This window comes from Sciurus vulgaris (assembly GCF_902686455.1).
Source record: "Sciurus vulgaris genome assembly, chromosome: 4".
NCBI lineage: Eukaryota > Metazoa > Chordata > Mammalia > Rodentia > Sciuridae > Sciurus > Sciurus vulgaris.
In genome coordinates this window covers 143,873,975-143,888,547 of record NC_136464.1, presented here as the reverse complement: position 1 = coordinate 143,888,547, position 14,573 = coordinate 143,873,975, and the positions used below count along the sequence as shown (strand labels likewise).

The 14,573-nt window shown below is 40.1% G+C and overlaps 1 protein-coding gene across 2 annotated transcripts in view; it reads left to right on the top strand.

Annotated features, from left to right (window-relative positions):
- The window catches only part of LCP1 (lymphocyte cytosolic protein 1), a 55,624-nt gene that overhangs the window by 21,177 nt on the left and 19,874 nt on the right, over positions 1-14,573 (top strand). For both annotated transcript variants that reach the window (XM_079136129.1, XM_079136130.1), the window contains 7 exons: positions 434-522; positions 1,546-1,709; positions 1,896-2,025; positions 4,205-4,337; positions 9,442-9,523; positions 11,051-11,216; positions 12,853-12,995. In XM_079136129.1, the coding sequence (XP_078992255.1) occupies positions 459-522; positions 1,546-1,709; positions 1,896-2,025; positions 4,205-4,337; positions 9,442-9,523; positions 11,051-11,216; positions 12,853-12,995 (882 nt within the window). In that variant the 5' untranslated portion in view covers positions 434-458. The remainder of the gene's footprint in view (positions 1-433; positions 523-1,545; positions 1,710-1,895; positions 2,026-4,204; positions 4,338-9,441; positions 9,524-11,050; positions 11,217-12,852; positions 12,996-14,573) is intronic.

Genomic DNA, 14,573 nt, shown 5'->3' with positions numbered 1-14,573 from the left:
TTCTCCTCTGCTGGCTCTTTTATGTGCCTTGAACAACTCACAGCACCGCAGTGGGGCACCAAGGGGGAGTGCCCCAAGATGGAGCATTCCAAAAGGAAGGAAGTGGGAGTTCCAGGCATAGGCAGAGCTTCTGTGGTCTTCTAACAGTCAAAACAATCATAGGATCAGCCCAGATTCAAGGGAAGGGAAAAAAGCTCCATCTCTTGACGTGAGGAGACTGTTTACACAGGGAGGGGAGAGATTGTCAAGGGCTGTTCCTGGACACCACCGCATGGAGGGTTGAGAGAAAGCCTGTTTCCGATTTGCTCGGGAGTCAGGCAGAAATCATAGGCAATGCAGAAGAGCGCTTCTTCATCTAATGAATGGAATTTGCTTCTAAACATGGTATAAGAATGAGGGTGTACCAAAGTCATTTCCGTGTTCTTCTCCCCAGAGCCATTACATAAAGCAGTGAAAAAATGGCCAGAGGATCTGTATCCGATGAGGAAATGATGGAGCTCAGAGAGGCTTTTGCCAAAGTTGGTGAGTAGACCTGGTACCTCAGTTGCACAGTTCCTTCCTCTACTGAGTAGCCTTGGAACAGGTGAAATGGTGACATGAGCAAAACAGCAGTGGAGACAGGGGCCCAGTCGAGTTGGCTAAAGGAAACATGTTTTTAAAAGGTTTGCTTCAAGGAAAACTTCTTTCTGGGATCAAAACATAGAGTAAGGTCTCCTTTTGACTGGTAGCTTTTTCCTGGAGATAGTCCCTCCAGGTTGTCCTTTCTATCTTGTCTACTTTCCTTGGTTTCCTGTGACACATTTTCTCTTACTCTTTAACACTAAACCTTTGGTTTACTTAAGAATTTCTTTAAAAAGTTCCTTCAGATTCTGTTGCTAGAACCTCTGTTTTGAAATTGTGACCCTTTTGACAATGAATGTTGGAAGTGATGCCAAAGCCCACACCTAATAACAACATGTCTCTTGTGACATTGTGACTCCAGGGCCAGACCTTGTTTTAGTCAGCTTTTTCACTGCCATGACTCAAAGGATGTGACCAGCACAATTCTAGAGGAGGAAAGGTTTATTTGAGGGCTCATGGTTTCAGAGGTCTTAGTCCATAGAAAGCCAGCTCCATTCCTCTGGGCTCAAGGTGAGGCAGGACATCATGGCGGAAGAGTGTGGCAGAGGGAAGCAGCTCACATCATGGTGATCATGAAGCAGAGAGAGTCTCCACTTAACAAATACAAATATATACCCAAAGCCACGCCCCAATTCCCACCTCCTCTAGCCACACCTACCACTTCAGTCACCACTCAGTCAATCCCTGTCAGGGGATTAAATCACTGATTGGGTTAAGACTCACAACCCAATCATTTCTCCTCTGAACCTTCTGCCATTGTCTCACACGTGAGCTTTTGGGGGACACCATATATCCAAACCATAACAGGCCTCAACTGTGAACGCCACCACCCACCCCAACTCCCTCACCTCCCCTTAGTCTTCTCCCCCTCTAAAGACTGTACTTGAACTTTCCTGAAGCTTCACTGTGCTGTGTGCATTACAGACACCGATGGCAATGGGTACATCAACTGCAACGAGCTGAATGACTTGTTTAAGGCTGCCTGCCTGCCTCTGCCTGGGTACAGAGTAAGGGAAATTACAGAAAACCTGATGGCGACTGGTGATCTGGACCAGGACGGGAAGATCAGCTTTGATGAATTTATCAAGGTGAGAATGCTGCGGAATACTGGGAGATGCATTGGGAATTTGGAACTTTAATTCAGTTTCAAAAAAAAAAAAAAAAAAAATCCAGAAGGATGTTCCTACCCTCCTTGCCCCATTGTTATATGTTCTTTCCTTTATGACTTTCTTCACCACTGCTTGGGTTTCTAAAGACACGTTACGCTTTTGCAGGTGTTTCACGGCCTAAAAAGCACAGAGGTTGCCAAGACCTTTAGAAAAGCAATCAATAAGAAGGAAGGAATTTGCGCCATCGGTGGCACCTCAGAGCAGTCTAGCGTTGGCACCCAACATTCCTACTCAGGTAGGCTGTGCTCATGGGTGGGGGCAGAGATGGGGAGGGTGTTGGGATGATGCAAGAGCTGAAGGTCAGAGGAGAAGGAACTGGGTGGAAAGAATCCAGGTCTTCTGGGGCTACAGAGTCTAAACTTGGTTTTCAAACCAAAGGGTACATGCAAACATGACTTTGTGGTCTACGACCTGTTTTCCTGGGTATAAGTGGTCCAGGTACAGGCAAAGAATACAGGAGCAGTCCTGGCTTCTGGAAGGGGCCAATACTAAATGATCTCATCAACATTTCAAAAATGCTTTATAGGTCACCAGAATTCCTTTGTAAATCTTACGGACCAAATCAGCTACTTCAACATAATGATTATTTTTAAGGCCAGCAGAGTGGACAAAAAGTTTGTGTTTTCATTGATTTTGGAGAAAGTTGTTCATTTGTTCTGAAGACTGTTGTCCAACAACTTTAATGGAAACTTCTAATAGCCCCCCAAAATAGTACAGTTATCCAGCATTTCCCAAACAGAGTTCTTTAGAACATCACTTGCTCTTAAACATAGGTTTGTGGTTAAACACTGCCCTTAGTTGCTAATACAGAATTTAGCTTTTTGTTTTTAAGTACAGAAATTTCCAGAGCCTTTTCTGTTGTCAGATGGGCATTCGGAATGTGTAAGAGAGGGATTCACTGTGCAGTGTTCCCCAGACATTGGTGATTCAGAGTTTCTCCAAGGGATACTTGCTTTTAATGACACACAATTTGGGAAATACTTTGCTAGAGTGTAAGACATAACTTGAGATTTTATTAAAACTTCCAAGATCAACTCAAAGCAGCTTTGCTGATAGGAAAGAAAGATTAGATCACAAATGATTTCATATCATAGAAGTTCACTTAATTGCACAAAGAGCAGATACTTCACAGAAGAAGAAATGTGATCCGTCAACAAATATATGAAAAAAATGTTCCACATCCCTAGCAATTAGAGAAATACAAATTAAAACAACACTGAGATTTCATCTCACTTCAGTCAGAATGCAATTATCAAGAATACAAGTAACAATAAATGTTGGCAAGACGTGGGGAAGAAGGTACACTCATACATTGCTGGTGGGAATGCAAAATGGTGCAACCACTATGGAAAGTAGTATGGAGATTCCTTAGAAAACTTGGAATGCATTTACCATTTGACACAGTTATCACACTCCTTGGTTTATACCCAAAGGACTTAAAATCAGCATACTGCAGAAACTCAGCCACATAAATATTTATAGCGGCTCAATTCACGATAGCTAAACTATGGAGCCAGCCTAGGTACCCTTCAACATATGAATGGATAAAGAAAATGTGGTATTTATATCCAGTGGGATATTACTCATCCATAAAAAAGAATGGCATTTGCTGGTAAATGAGTGGAACTGGAGAATATCATGCTAAGTGAAATAAGCCAGTCCCAAAAAAACCAAAGGTCGAACATTTTGTCTGATATGAAGATGCTAATTTAACAATAAGGGGTGGGGGATAGGGAAGAATAGAAGTACTTTGGATTAGAAAAAGGGGAATGAAGAGAAGGGAGGGAAGGAAGGGGGGATGGGAATAGGAAAGATAGTAGAATGACCTGGACATTACTACCCTATGTGCATATATGATTGATTACATGATCAGTGTAATTCTACATCATGTACAACCAGAAGAATGAGAAGTTACATTCCATATGTGTATAATATGTCAAAATACATTCTACTATCATGTATAATTAGAACAAATGAAAAAAAAAAAAAACAGAAGCTCAGAGATACTCTTCCTGATTGTCCAACATTTAAATCAGCAGAGCTATAAGCAGAACCCCAAGTTTTATCATTAAAAGCATTAGACTACATTTAAATTATACCTATATAAAATATTTTATTATTTTAATGTATTTACACATATAAATACATGTATATATTCATTTCTAAATATATATGCATGTTTTGCTTTGTTCTAAATCTACTTGCTATATGTTTTATGACTTGAAGTGAACATAGATTCTGTTGCCAAGTGATTGGAGATTTTTAAATGTCAATAAATGTAAGACAATAAGATAATGGACTTGGTAACCTTAAAATGTCCCTCCTGAGCATGAAATTCTGAGATCCATGTGGATAATTTTATTTATATCACATCTTCATATTGCAGATAAGTCATTTTAATTTTTTACTTACAGAGGAAGAAAAATACGCGTTTGTCAACTGGATAAACAAAGCCCTGGAAAACGATCCCGATTGTCGCCACGTCATCCCAATGAACCCAAACACCAACGATCTCTTTAGCGCTGTTGGGGACGGCATTGTCCTTTGGTAAATAAACTTCCTCTTGGTTTCCAAAGAACTGCCCATTTTCTGGAATGTCACAATTAAAGGTGTTTATCCTGGGCCACTTCCTTTGGTTCTCAGCTGGACTGGGAATACTTTTATGGCCTTTTTCACTTGACTGGGTCCAGGAGTGCAGACTAATTCCGGAAGCAATTTACAATAAAAAATAAAAAACTGCTATTTCTTGGATGGAGAGGAGAAATGCACAGTATAGAAATAAGCATAAACTTAGAGACATACAGTGAGGCAAGGTGATTATTTTTGGAATATGTGCTACTTTATTTCATCTGAGCATGGCCTAATTAATTTTTTTTATTTGTTCTAATTGGTTATACATGATGGTAGAATGCATTTTGACTCATTGTATACAAATGGAGCATATCTTCTTATTCTTCTGACTGTACATGGTGCTGAGACACACCAGCAGTGTAATCATACATGCATACAGGGTAAACAAAGTCTGTTTTATTCTACTGTCCTTCCCATCCCCGCCCCCCACTCCCTCCTCATTCCCCTCTGCACAATCCAAAGTTCCTTCATTCTTCCCTACCCACCACCCACTATGGATCAGCATTCACTTATCAGAAAACATTCAGCCTTTGGTTTTTTGGGACTGGCTTATTTTACTTAGCATGATATTCTCTAGTTCCATTCATTTACCAGCAAGTGCCATGATTTTATTCTTTTTTAAGACCAAGTAATATTCCATTGTGTATATATACCACATTTTCTTTATCCATTCATCTGCCAAAGGGCACCAAGGTTGGTTCCATAGTTTAGCTATTGTGAATTGAACTGCTAAGACGTTGATGTGGCTGAGTCACGTGTAGTATGTTGATTTTAAGTCCTTTAGGTATAAACCAGGGAGTGGGATAGCTGGATCAAATGGTGGTTCCAATCCGAGTTTTCTGAGGAATGAGAGCAGATGGTTTTGAGAATAGCAGGAGGGTAATGGAAGTAATCCAAGACACATTGTAGTCTTTAAGTAAAGAGGTCTTTAAGTTGTGCACACAAATACACAACTCAGCTACATAGGGAATCTGGGAAAGGAGGATGTTTTCTCTCCTTAAGAGACCTGTGAACACAGTCGTCAGTTCAGGATGGTGTTTGGGGGTGAGGTCCTGGAATCCAGGCTCTGGTGCATGCTAGGCGAATGCTCTACTACTGAGCCACACCCCCAGCCCTTTACTTTATTTTGAGACAGGGTCTTGCTAAATTCCTGAGGCCAGCCTCAAACTTGGGATCCTCCTGCCTGCAACTGCGATTATAGTCATGTGCCACCATGCCCAGCTAGGATGGTGTCTTTGAAGCTGCTTCTGTAGCTCTCACCACAGCAGCTGCTCTGTCATTGCAGGCTGAGTGTTAGCGAGTGGCTGCAGATACTCAGTATGTGGTGAGCTCAGGAATGAAGGAAAAGATGAGTGGGCAAGACCCTGAGCCTCTCTCCTCTGCTTCAAGCATTGCAACTGTGCTTTGGGTATTTTATTAGAGTTTATCATGAGATTTAATTTTAAAGACTCCACTGCTGAAATCTATAAAGAACTCAAAAAACTCTACACCAAGAATACAAATAACCCAATCAACAAATGGGCTAAGGAAATGAACAGACACTTCACAGAAGAAGATCTATAAGCAATCAACAGATATATGAAAAAATGTTCAACATCTCTAGTAATAAGAGAAATGCAAATCAAAACTACCCTAAGATTTCATCTCACCCCAATTAGAATGACATTTATCAAGAACACAAGCAACAATAGGTGTTGGCAAGGATGTGGGGGAAAAGGTACACTCATACATTGCTGGTGGGGTTGCAAATTAGTGCAGCCACTCTGGAAAGCAGTATGGAGATTCCTCAGAAAGCTTGGAATGGAACCACCATTTGACCCAGCTATCCCACTCCTAGGCCTATACCCAAAGGACTTAAAATCAGCACACTACAGAGATACAGCCACATCAATGTTCATAGCTGCTCAATTCACTATAGCCAGATTGTGGAACCAACCTAGATGTCCTTCAATTGATGAATGGATAAAGAAACTGTGGCATATATATACAATGGAATATTACTCCGCCATAAAGAATGATGAAATTATGGCATTTGCAGGCAAAAGGATGAAATTGGAGAATATTATGCTAAGTGAGATAAGCCAATCTCAAAAAACCAAAGGATGAATGATCTCGCTGATAAGCGGATGAGGACATATAATGGAGAGTGGGAGGGGTTAGCGTTAGGGTTAGGGTTAGGTTTAGGGTTAGGGTTAAGGAGAGTGGTAAGAATGGAGGAAGGAAGGACTGTATAGAGGGAAAAGGGGTGGGAGGGGTGGGGGAAGGGAAAAAAATAACAATGAATCAAACAACATTACCCTGTGTAAATTTATGATTACACAAATGGTATACCTTGACTCCATGTACAAGGAATAGAGAAACAACATGTATCCCATTTGTTTACAATTAAAAAAATAATTAAATAAAAAATAAATTTTAAAAAATAAAAAAAAGAATACAAGCAACAATAGGTGTTGGAGAGGATGTGGGGGGAAAGGTACACTCATACATTGCTGGTGGGGCTGCAAATTAGTGCAGCTACTCTGGAAAGCAGTGTGGAGATTCCTTAGAAAGCTTAGAAGGGATCCACCATTTGACCCAGCTATCCCACTCCTTGGCCTATACCCAAAGGGCTTAAAATCAGCATACTACAGAGAAATAGCCATATCAATGTTCATAGCTGCTCAATTCACAATAGCCAGATTGTGGAACCAACCTAGATGTCTTTCATTGATGAATGGATAAAGAAACTGTAGTATATATATACAATGGAATATTACTCAGCTATAAAGAATAATAAAATTATGACATTTGCAGGCAAATGGATGAAATTAGAGAATATCATACTGAGATAAGCCAATCTCAAGAATCCGAAGGATGAATGATCTCACTGATAAGCAGATGATGACACATAATGGGGGGTGGGAGGGGGGCAAGAATGGAGGAAGGAGGGACTGTATAGAGGGAAAAGAGGGGTGGCAGGGAAGGAAAAAATAACAGAATGAATCAAACACCGTTACCCTATGTAAATGTATGATTACACAAATGGTATGCCATTACTCCATGTACAAACAGAAACAACATGTATCCCATTTGTTTACAATAAAAGTAAATTAAATAAAAAAAGATTCCACTGCTGAAAGTAAAATTTTTTAAAAATATTTTAAATTGCAGCCTGCATGATCAAGTCCACCTTCTTAGGTTGGCACGTGAGGAACCCCATGATGTTCTTCCATTCTCCTAGTTTACCTCCCAGCCCCCAGGATGTGTGGGTACACAGTTCAGGGGGGCTGTACAGGTGACTGCATGAATGACTAAGGGAACCAGCAGACACGCCCTGTCTCCCAGGCTCCCAGCGTGTAACCTCTGACTCAGCTTTGCCTTCTGTTTTCCTTTGAAGAGTGCCCTTTCCTGGCCCCTCCTCCTGTGTAAATCCATTGCCACGGCATTTTCTGGCCTAGCCCATCCCCCATTGATGTCTTCCTTTTCTGAATAGAGGACATATTACTTGCAATACTTTGGGAATTATTAAAATGTTCTGCTTTTGGAGTATTATGCAACTTTTCATATCCGTGCATTTTTTAAAAATTTAATTATTTATATTTTTAATTTTTTACAGACTGCATTTTGATTCATTGTACACAAATGGGGTACATCATTTTGTTTCTATGGTTGTACCTGATGTAGATTCATACCATTCATGTAATCATGCATTTGTACATAGGGTAATGATGTCTGTCTCATTCCACCATTTTTCATACCCCCTCCCTCTCATTTCCTTCTACATAACCTAAAATTCCTCCATTCTTCTCTCACTCCCCACACCCCCACCCCCATTATATATCATTCTCCACTTATCAGGGAAAACATTCAGCCTTTGGTTTTTTGGGCTTGGCTTATTTCACTTAGCATGATATTCTCCAATTCCACTAAAAGCTTCTCAAGGAAAGAGATGCTTGTTTCTGTCAGTCACTCCCCTCTCTATCTCCCTGCACTTCATTCCTTCATTCCTGGTTTTTCATTTCTCAGAGGATGAGTTAGGACTGTTTCCCTTAAATTGTATGTAGTGCCTTTTATTTAAGTATACATATACACAAGCATGTACATATAATATATATATGTGTGTGTGTGTGTGTGTGTGTACAACATATTATTCCCTGTTATGGAAATGGAGCATTAAAAATTAGCCACACATACAAAAACCACTAGTTGCTTAAAAATTGTAGGAAAATATGTTAGTGCTGATTTCTCATTAAAAAAGAAATAGTGGTTAGGAAAAAAAAGATATAGTTGCATTATTACTTTTTAAAATTGTGGTCTTGTTCCTTTTGGATATTTGTTTTCACTTTCTTTCTTTAAATAAGATGGAGATAACCTAAGGGAATTTATTTTTTTGGCCCAATTGAAGCCCAATTGAAGGTTAAACCAATACTAACTTGGATAAAATCAGTTTTTGTTTTTGTTTTTTTAATAACAATGATTGCTTGCTTTGGATGTCTGATCAATGTATTAGGTACTTAAGTGGGGGAAGTTTAGAATGCACTGATTAAATAATTACTATAGGTGGATATGAAAAGTCATTCATCATACGATTATTAAGATATTGATCTGGTTCAAGTAGAAATGTAGGCATTACATAAACTCAGAAGTGTATTGATGGTCTTTTATGTAGTGGGGACAATTTTCATGTCTAAGAAAGCAGAAGTACTCATGGGATATTTGCCTTAGTCACCAACTGGAATTTCCTATTGTGCTAAGGGAGCCAGGGTAGTTTTTGCAGCTATTTTTGGGTGAGTGGATAAGAAGCGGGATCCTCATTACTTGCCTCAATAAAGTAATATGGCTTCAGGAACAGTAGCCTTTCCCACAGATAGTTTGAATCGTGTCAGAATGGCACAGCTGATTTTATATCTAAACACAAAGTACACAGATTGCAGTTGCTGACATGTTCTATTATGATGTAGCTGAAATTTAAATTCAATGTCACCAGGCTTTGTGACGCAGAAATCTACTTTCTTTAATTTAATTGTTTCCCTTTCAGTAAAATGATCAACCTGTCGGTGCCAGACACAATTGATGAAAGAACAATCAACAAAAAGAAACTGACACCTTTCACCATTCAGGTATGTCCCCACCATTACTTAGTCTGGGATGGCTTAGAAAGGAAGAACACCGGTAAGTCAAGTCAGTTTTTTGCAGGAGCTCAAACATTATTCCCCAGACCTAGCCTTCGGGCTGATGATTTGCCATAACTAATGGGGATAGATGAACACATCTCTGTCTTTTCCTTTATCAGGAGAGAAGGTGGGAGAGAAGGTGGTGTGGTCTTAGTAGCTGGATAGTGGGTGTTAGTACTGGGTGTATGTTTGGGCCAGTTAGGAATCAAGTTCACATTGGCTAAAGTTTGAACGCACACTCTTCCTAGTAATTTTTCTTTGAGTCAATGCCAAATTCATAGCATTTAACTGAAAAGATAAGCCTTTCTAGGAAGTAAGGGTGTGAAAAATGGGAAACTCTCCAACAGCCTTCATATAATGCCACAGCCACTAGTGTAATAAATACAACTTGCTTTGCTTCCTTCTGTTTGTTAACTGGAACTGCCACCAGTAAGGAAGTAAGCTGCATTTCTGTCTTTTGTTCCAATATTTACCGTTACTGCAATTATCTTGCTCAGAAACCATGTCTTCTTACTTCTTAACTCATAAACAATACATTATCTCCTATTTGGGTTTAAACAACACCCACTGTACTTTTAAAATGGAAGTGATGACCAAATTGAGAATCACGATTAAATACAGAAATGCACTTCTTGTTAAATGGTCTCATAATCTTGTCCATAAGTAGAAACTGCTTTTTTTTTTTTTTTCATTCACCATTGGAGCACTAGGATAAGAACCCTAGTGCTTTTAATTTATCATAAAAACAATTTTTATACAACTCTGACACTGATAGCTCCTGTATGGATCCAAGAATAGTACATAGACTCCAGCCTGAAAATGTCATTGACTCTATTCCAACTGCCTGGGAGTTACATTACATGCATCGCCATTAGTAATAGCCACATATACTCTATGTTCATATATTGCACGTGTGTGTACTCAGGTTCCCTAGTTATTATCAATGTTCAGTAAGTTGTCTTGTTAAAAACCCCTCCATCTTTTCCAGGAATTTGATTTGTATCTTTTTTCATTTATTCCTGTAATACACAATCTACAAGTCAAAAAGCTGGTCTGTTAGTCTCTTTTATGACCATAATTTATGCCAACAAGTGTCTTATTAATGACAGCCAGTGACAGGACAGTAACTTTCCCCAGAGATGCCCTTTTGTTTCTGGTTAATGGATGTTGAGTGTGTAAGCTTCATCACGGAGCAAGATGAAGTATAAGATTCATTAATTTCATGCTGACCAGCATGGGTCTTGCAGTTGGGGTGCTGGTTTGACTGAGTAGACCACTGTATGAGCTAATTGTCTGTCTTACCTTCTCTTCTTGTCATTATTCACTGTTCTTCCTCAGTGTTGAAATGAGTGAAGACCATGAATTTAGGCCTGTGAACATTCTAGAAGAAAAATGTTGTTGTTGTCAATCAGGAATCATCATTTGGCATCTGGAAAGTGAAAAAAACAAACTTGCATATTTTTTCTCCCTCAGGAAAATTTGAACTTGGCTCTGAACTCTGCCTCAGCCATAGGGTGTCATGTGGTTAACATAGGGGCTGAGGACCTGAAGGAGGGGAAACCCTATCTGGTCCTGGGACTTCTGTGGCAAGTCATCAAGATTGGGTTGTTTGCTGACATTGAACTCAGCAGAAATGAAGGTAGGAGCTAAACCTCTAATGCTGTGGGTGACCTGGTTCCATTAAAGCCCATGTCAGGGACGGTCAGAGGGTAAGTTCAGGAACTCTCAAGTTTAGAACACTATACACTTACATTGAATCCGTGGTATTAATGTAACAGATTCTATCCATACCAGCCAGACTTATTAAAATGACAGAGCAAAAGCTTTTTAAGACCATAGACTAATAATGCTGCTTGTTTAGAGCAAATAGATTTCAGTCTCATTGTCTGGAACTTCAACCTCAAGAGCTCTTTTTGAAAGCTCACTTTGCCTTTAGATATTTCATAACAAATATGACTAAACTTTAACTTACATTTTGTGAAGCAAATCACATTCATATACTTCAGTATATGCACCAGATTTGGGGAAACTTGGCCTGCTTCCTATCAAGACCGTAGAGGAAAATGTGGGTCATTGGTACAAAATTGCATTTATGTGGGATGAATACATCCCCAGATCTGATGTAAAACATGAGGATTACAGTTAATAATATTGTGTAGTGTACTGGTCATTTGCCAAAAAAGTTGATTTTAGGTACCCTTACCACTAAAAGAAAAGGAAAAATAAAAGATAACACTATGAGTTGACAGGATGATTATTTGCTTGACTATATGAATCACTCACTAGGTATATCATCATAAGTTTATTAAAGCATCATGCTGTATACCTTAAATATATAAAAGAGATATAAAAATTAGTAAAAGACTGGGAAAAATTGCATTTGGGGTTCTGAAATTCTGAACTAAATATGCAGCTGCCAATCTTATTCTCTCACCCTCCTGTCTGCATTTAAACAGTGACAAGCCCAGTTGCTTAGACAGAGATAGACCTTGACAGGTATCATACTAATCACAATATTTTGCTTAGTTTTCAGGTACAACTCCTAACAATATGAAATCTGTAGCCAAATTTTAACCTTCAGTTACACATATTTTTATTCATTATGTACAAATTAAAGTGATTTTCTGAGAAATCACTTTGAAATCAATATATTAAACATAATGTGCAAACGTAAAAATAGCAGATAGAAATCTTAAAACCCATGAGAAAGAATATTGGTTTTCAAGTTCAGATCAGCTAAATTTAAATCCAATTGAACAAAAATGATTTATTCATCTGGGGGAAACAGAGGAGAATTGATTACATTGTTGGGTTGCTATAATGATGCAGGTAAGCATTTGAAGTACAAAATACTTATGACAATAGACAAGAGAACATTGTCCTTATCACAGAATTGATCTCTTAAAAGGAAAACTGTTGTCATATTGTGAAATGTGGTCTCATAGACCCAGCAGAGCATTCCAAGCCAATGTTCTTGGTTATTTTTGTGACTCTGCCCCTGTGTTCTTAGATGTAGCATTGAGATCCACTGGTACCTTGTCTCCTCCACCTGAAAAATGGGTATAATGAGTAAGCTCACATACACATCCTTTTAAGACATAGTAGTGTTCATTCATGAGAAAGACTGTAAGAACCTGGGCCCCAGGAAGATAAGGCTGCTCTTTGACTTTCCAGGAGAGATCCATGAGAATTACAATGAATTCCCCTAAACATCCCCTGTATTTATTTTTATTTGGTTTGTGTTTGTGTGTGTGTGTGTGTGTGTGCTTTTTCAGCCCTGATTGCTCTTTTGAGAGAAGGGGAGAGCCTGGAGGATTTGATGAAGCTCTCCCCAGAAGATCTCCTGCTGAGGTGGGCTAATTACCACCTGGAAAATGCAGGCTGCAATAAAATCAGCAACTTCAGCACCGACATCAAGGTAGGGGCCACGTTGTCTGAGCATGACTAACTACCGCAGTGAAGGGGAATTGGGGTGTGAGTGGAGAAAAGACAGATGCTGGGCCCCCTGTCTTCAGAACTCTAGAGTTAGTCTGGGCCTCTTCTGGAGCCACTCACTGTCCTTAAGAGGGCATCTCTAATTCAGGTCCACACTCACATCTATCCAGCATCCTGGCACAGTGTCCAAGGAAGGGAAGTTTGGCTTGGACTTTCAGGATCAGGAAGTAGAGGCACGGGGTGAGAGAGTGCCAGGGCAAGAGATGAGACTGCTTTTTAGATAAAAGGAGTACACATAGGACTCTAATGGCTCTGGTGTCATAAACGGGAGCACCGGATGGGAATTCCTTTAAAACATCACTCGAGCTTGACTATTCTAATCCAACTAATAACAGCAAATGGTGTCTGCTCCATGCCAGGCCTTGTTCTAACTGCTCTGTGCAAGCACTGACTCCCTTAATCCTCACGACAAGCTCTGAGGTCAGGATTATTATTCTCTCATTTTACAAATAAGGAAACTGAGATAAGGAGTCCTCAAGGGGAAAAACTGGGGAGGCGTACACTGTGGTGTGCAAGTCTATGAAAAGTTCCATGACCAGGGGAGAGGAGACAGCTGTTGGCGCTGATGATAGAGGGACCAAGGGAGGGCACACTTAAGGAGCATTTCAGGATTATGAGAAAGCAGCTTTCATAGGAACTGGTGTGAGATGCTGAGATGCAGCCCAAGGAGATATTCAGTATCCACTTCCTCAAAAGTTAAGGAGGCGTCCTCCAAATAGAGGGTCAGAGGAGAGGTCACATGGCCTGCCAAGAGTCTACCAGGCCTATAATTCCTTGAGTTACAGCTTCCTACTACTGCATCATGTAGACTTCAATGGTGCCTAGCACTCAGGGTCCACCAGACACAGAGCAAAGCTTCCTGATAGAAAGGCCCCCATTCCTTGGGATCTTAACCCAGTTCATCTCCTAATCTTATAACTTCCACTGATTATCAACATTCTTTTAGTCCCAACCACCAAAATGGGGTTTTAGCAGGTGGTGGACCTCAGCTCCCTTGGTGATCAACAGTGAAGTCCCTTTGACGGTTGAAAATCATTTCAGGCAAAGTTAGGCTGCTTGATTGTAGCAATAAATTTACTACATTTCCTAGCACAAAAAGGCTGTGCTCTTCAGAATAATAACCACTTTGGACTATCTGAGACAGGAACTGGCAGGCTGAGCAGTCCAGGGAATTGTGCCCCTTCTCAGGGAGCAGCAGAGGCCTAGGCTGCAGGGCTTGTCTGAGGAGCTGGCACCTTTCAGGAGGCGTCTTTAACTCACATAAAATCAGGAACAGTGGGTGAGTTGAGAAAGGCAAAGCAAAAAAGATGTAGCACCTGGCAGGCAGATTTTATGGGTGCCTACCACCTGCACAGAACTTTCACTGACTTCAAAATAGCTACAGAGAAAAATAAGAGGGGAGGGTAGAAAGAAAGGAGATGAAGACCGTTTCCCCAGGTGCGACATCAGTGGCCCCGAGGCCCACATTCTTCCATTCTCACTTTCCTAAGGTCAGCGTGAT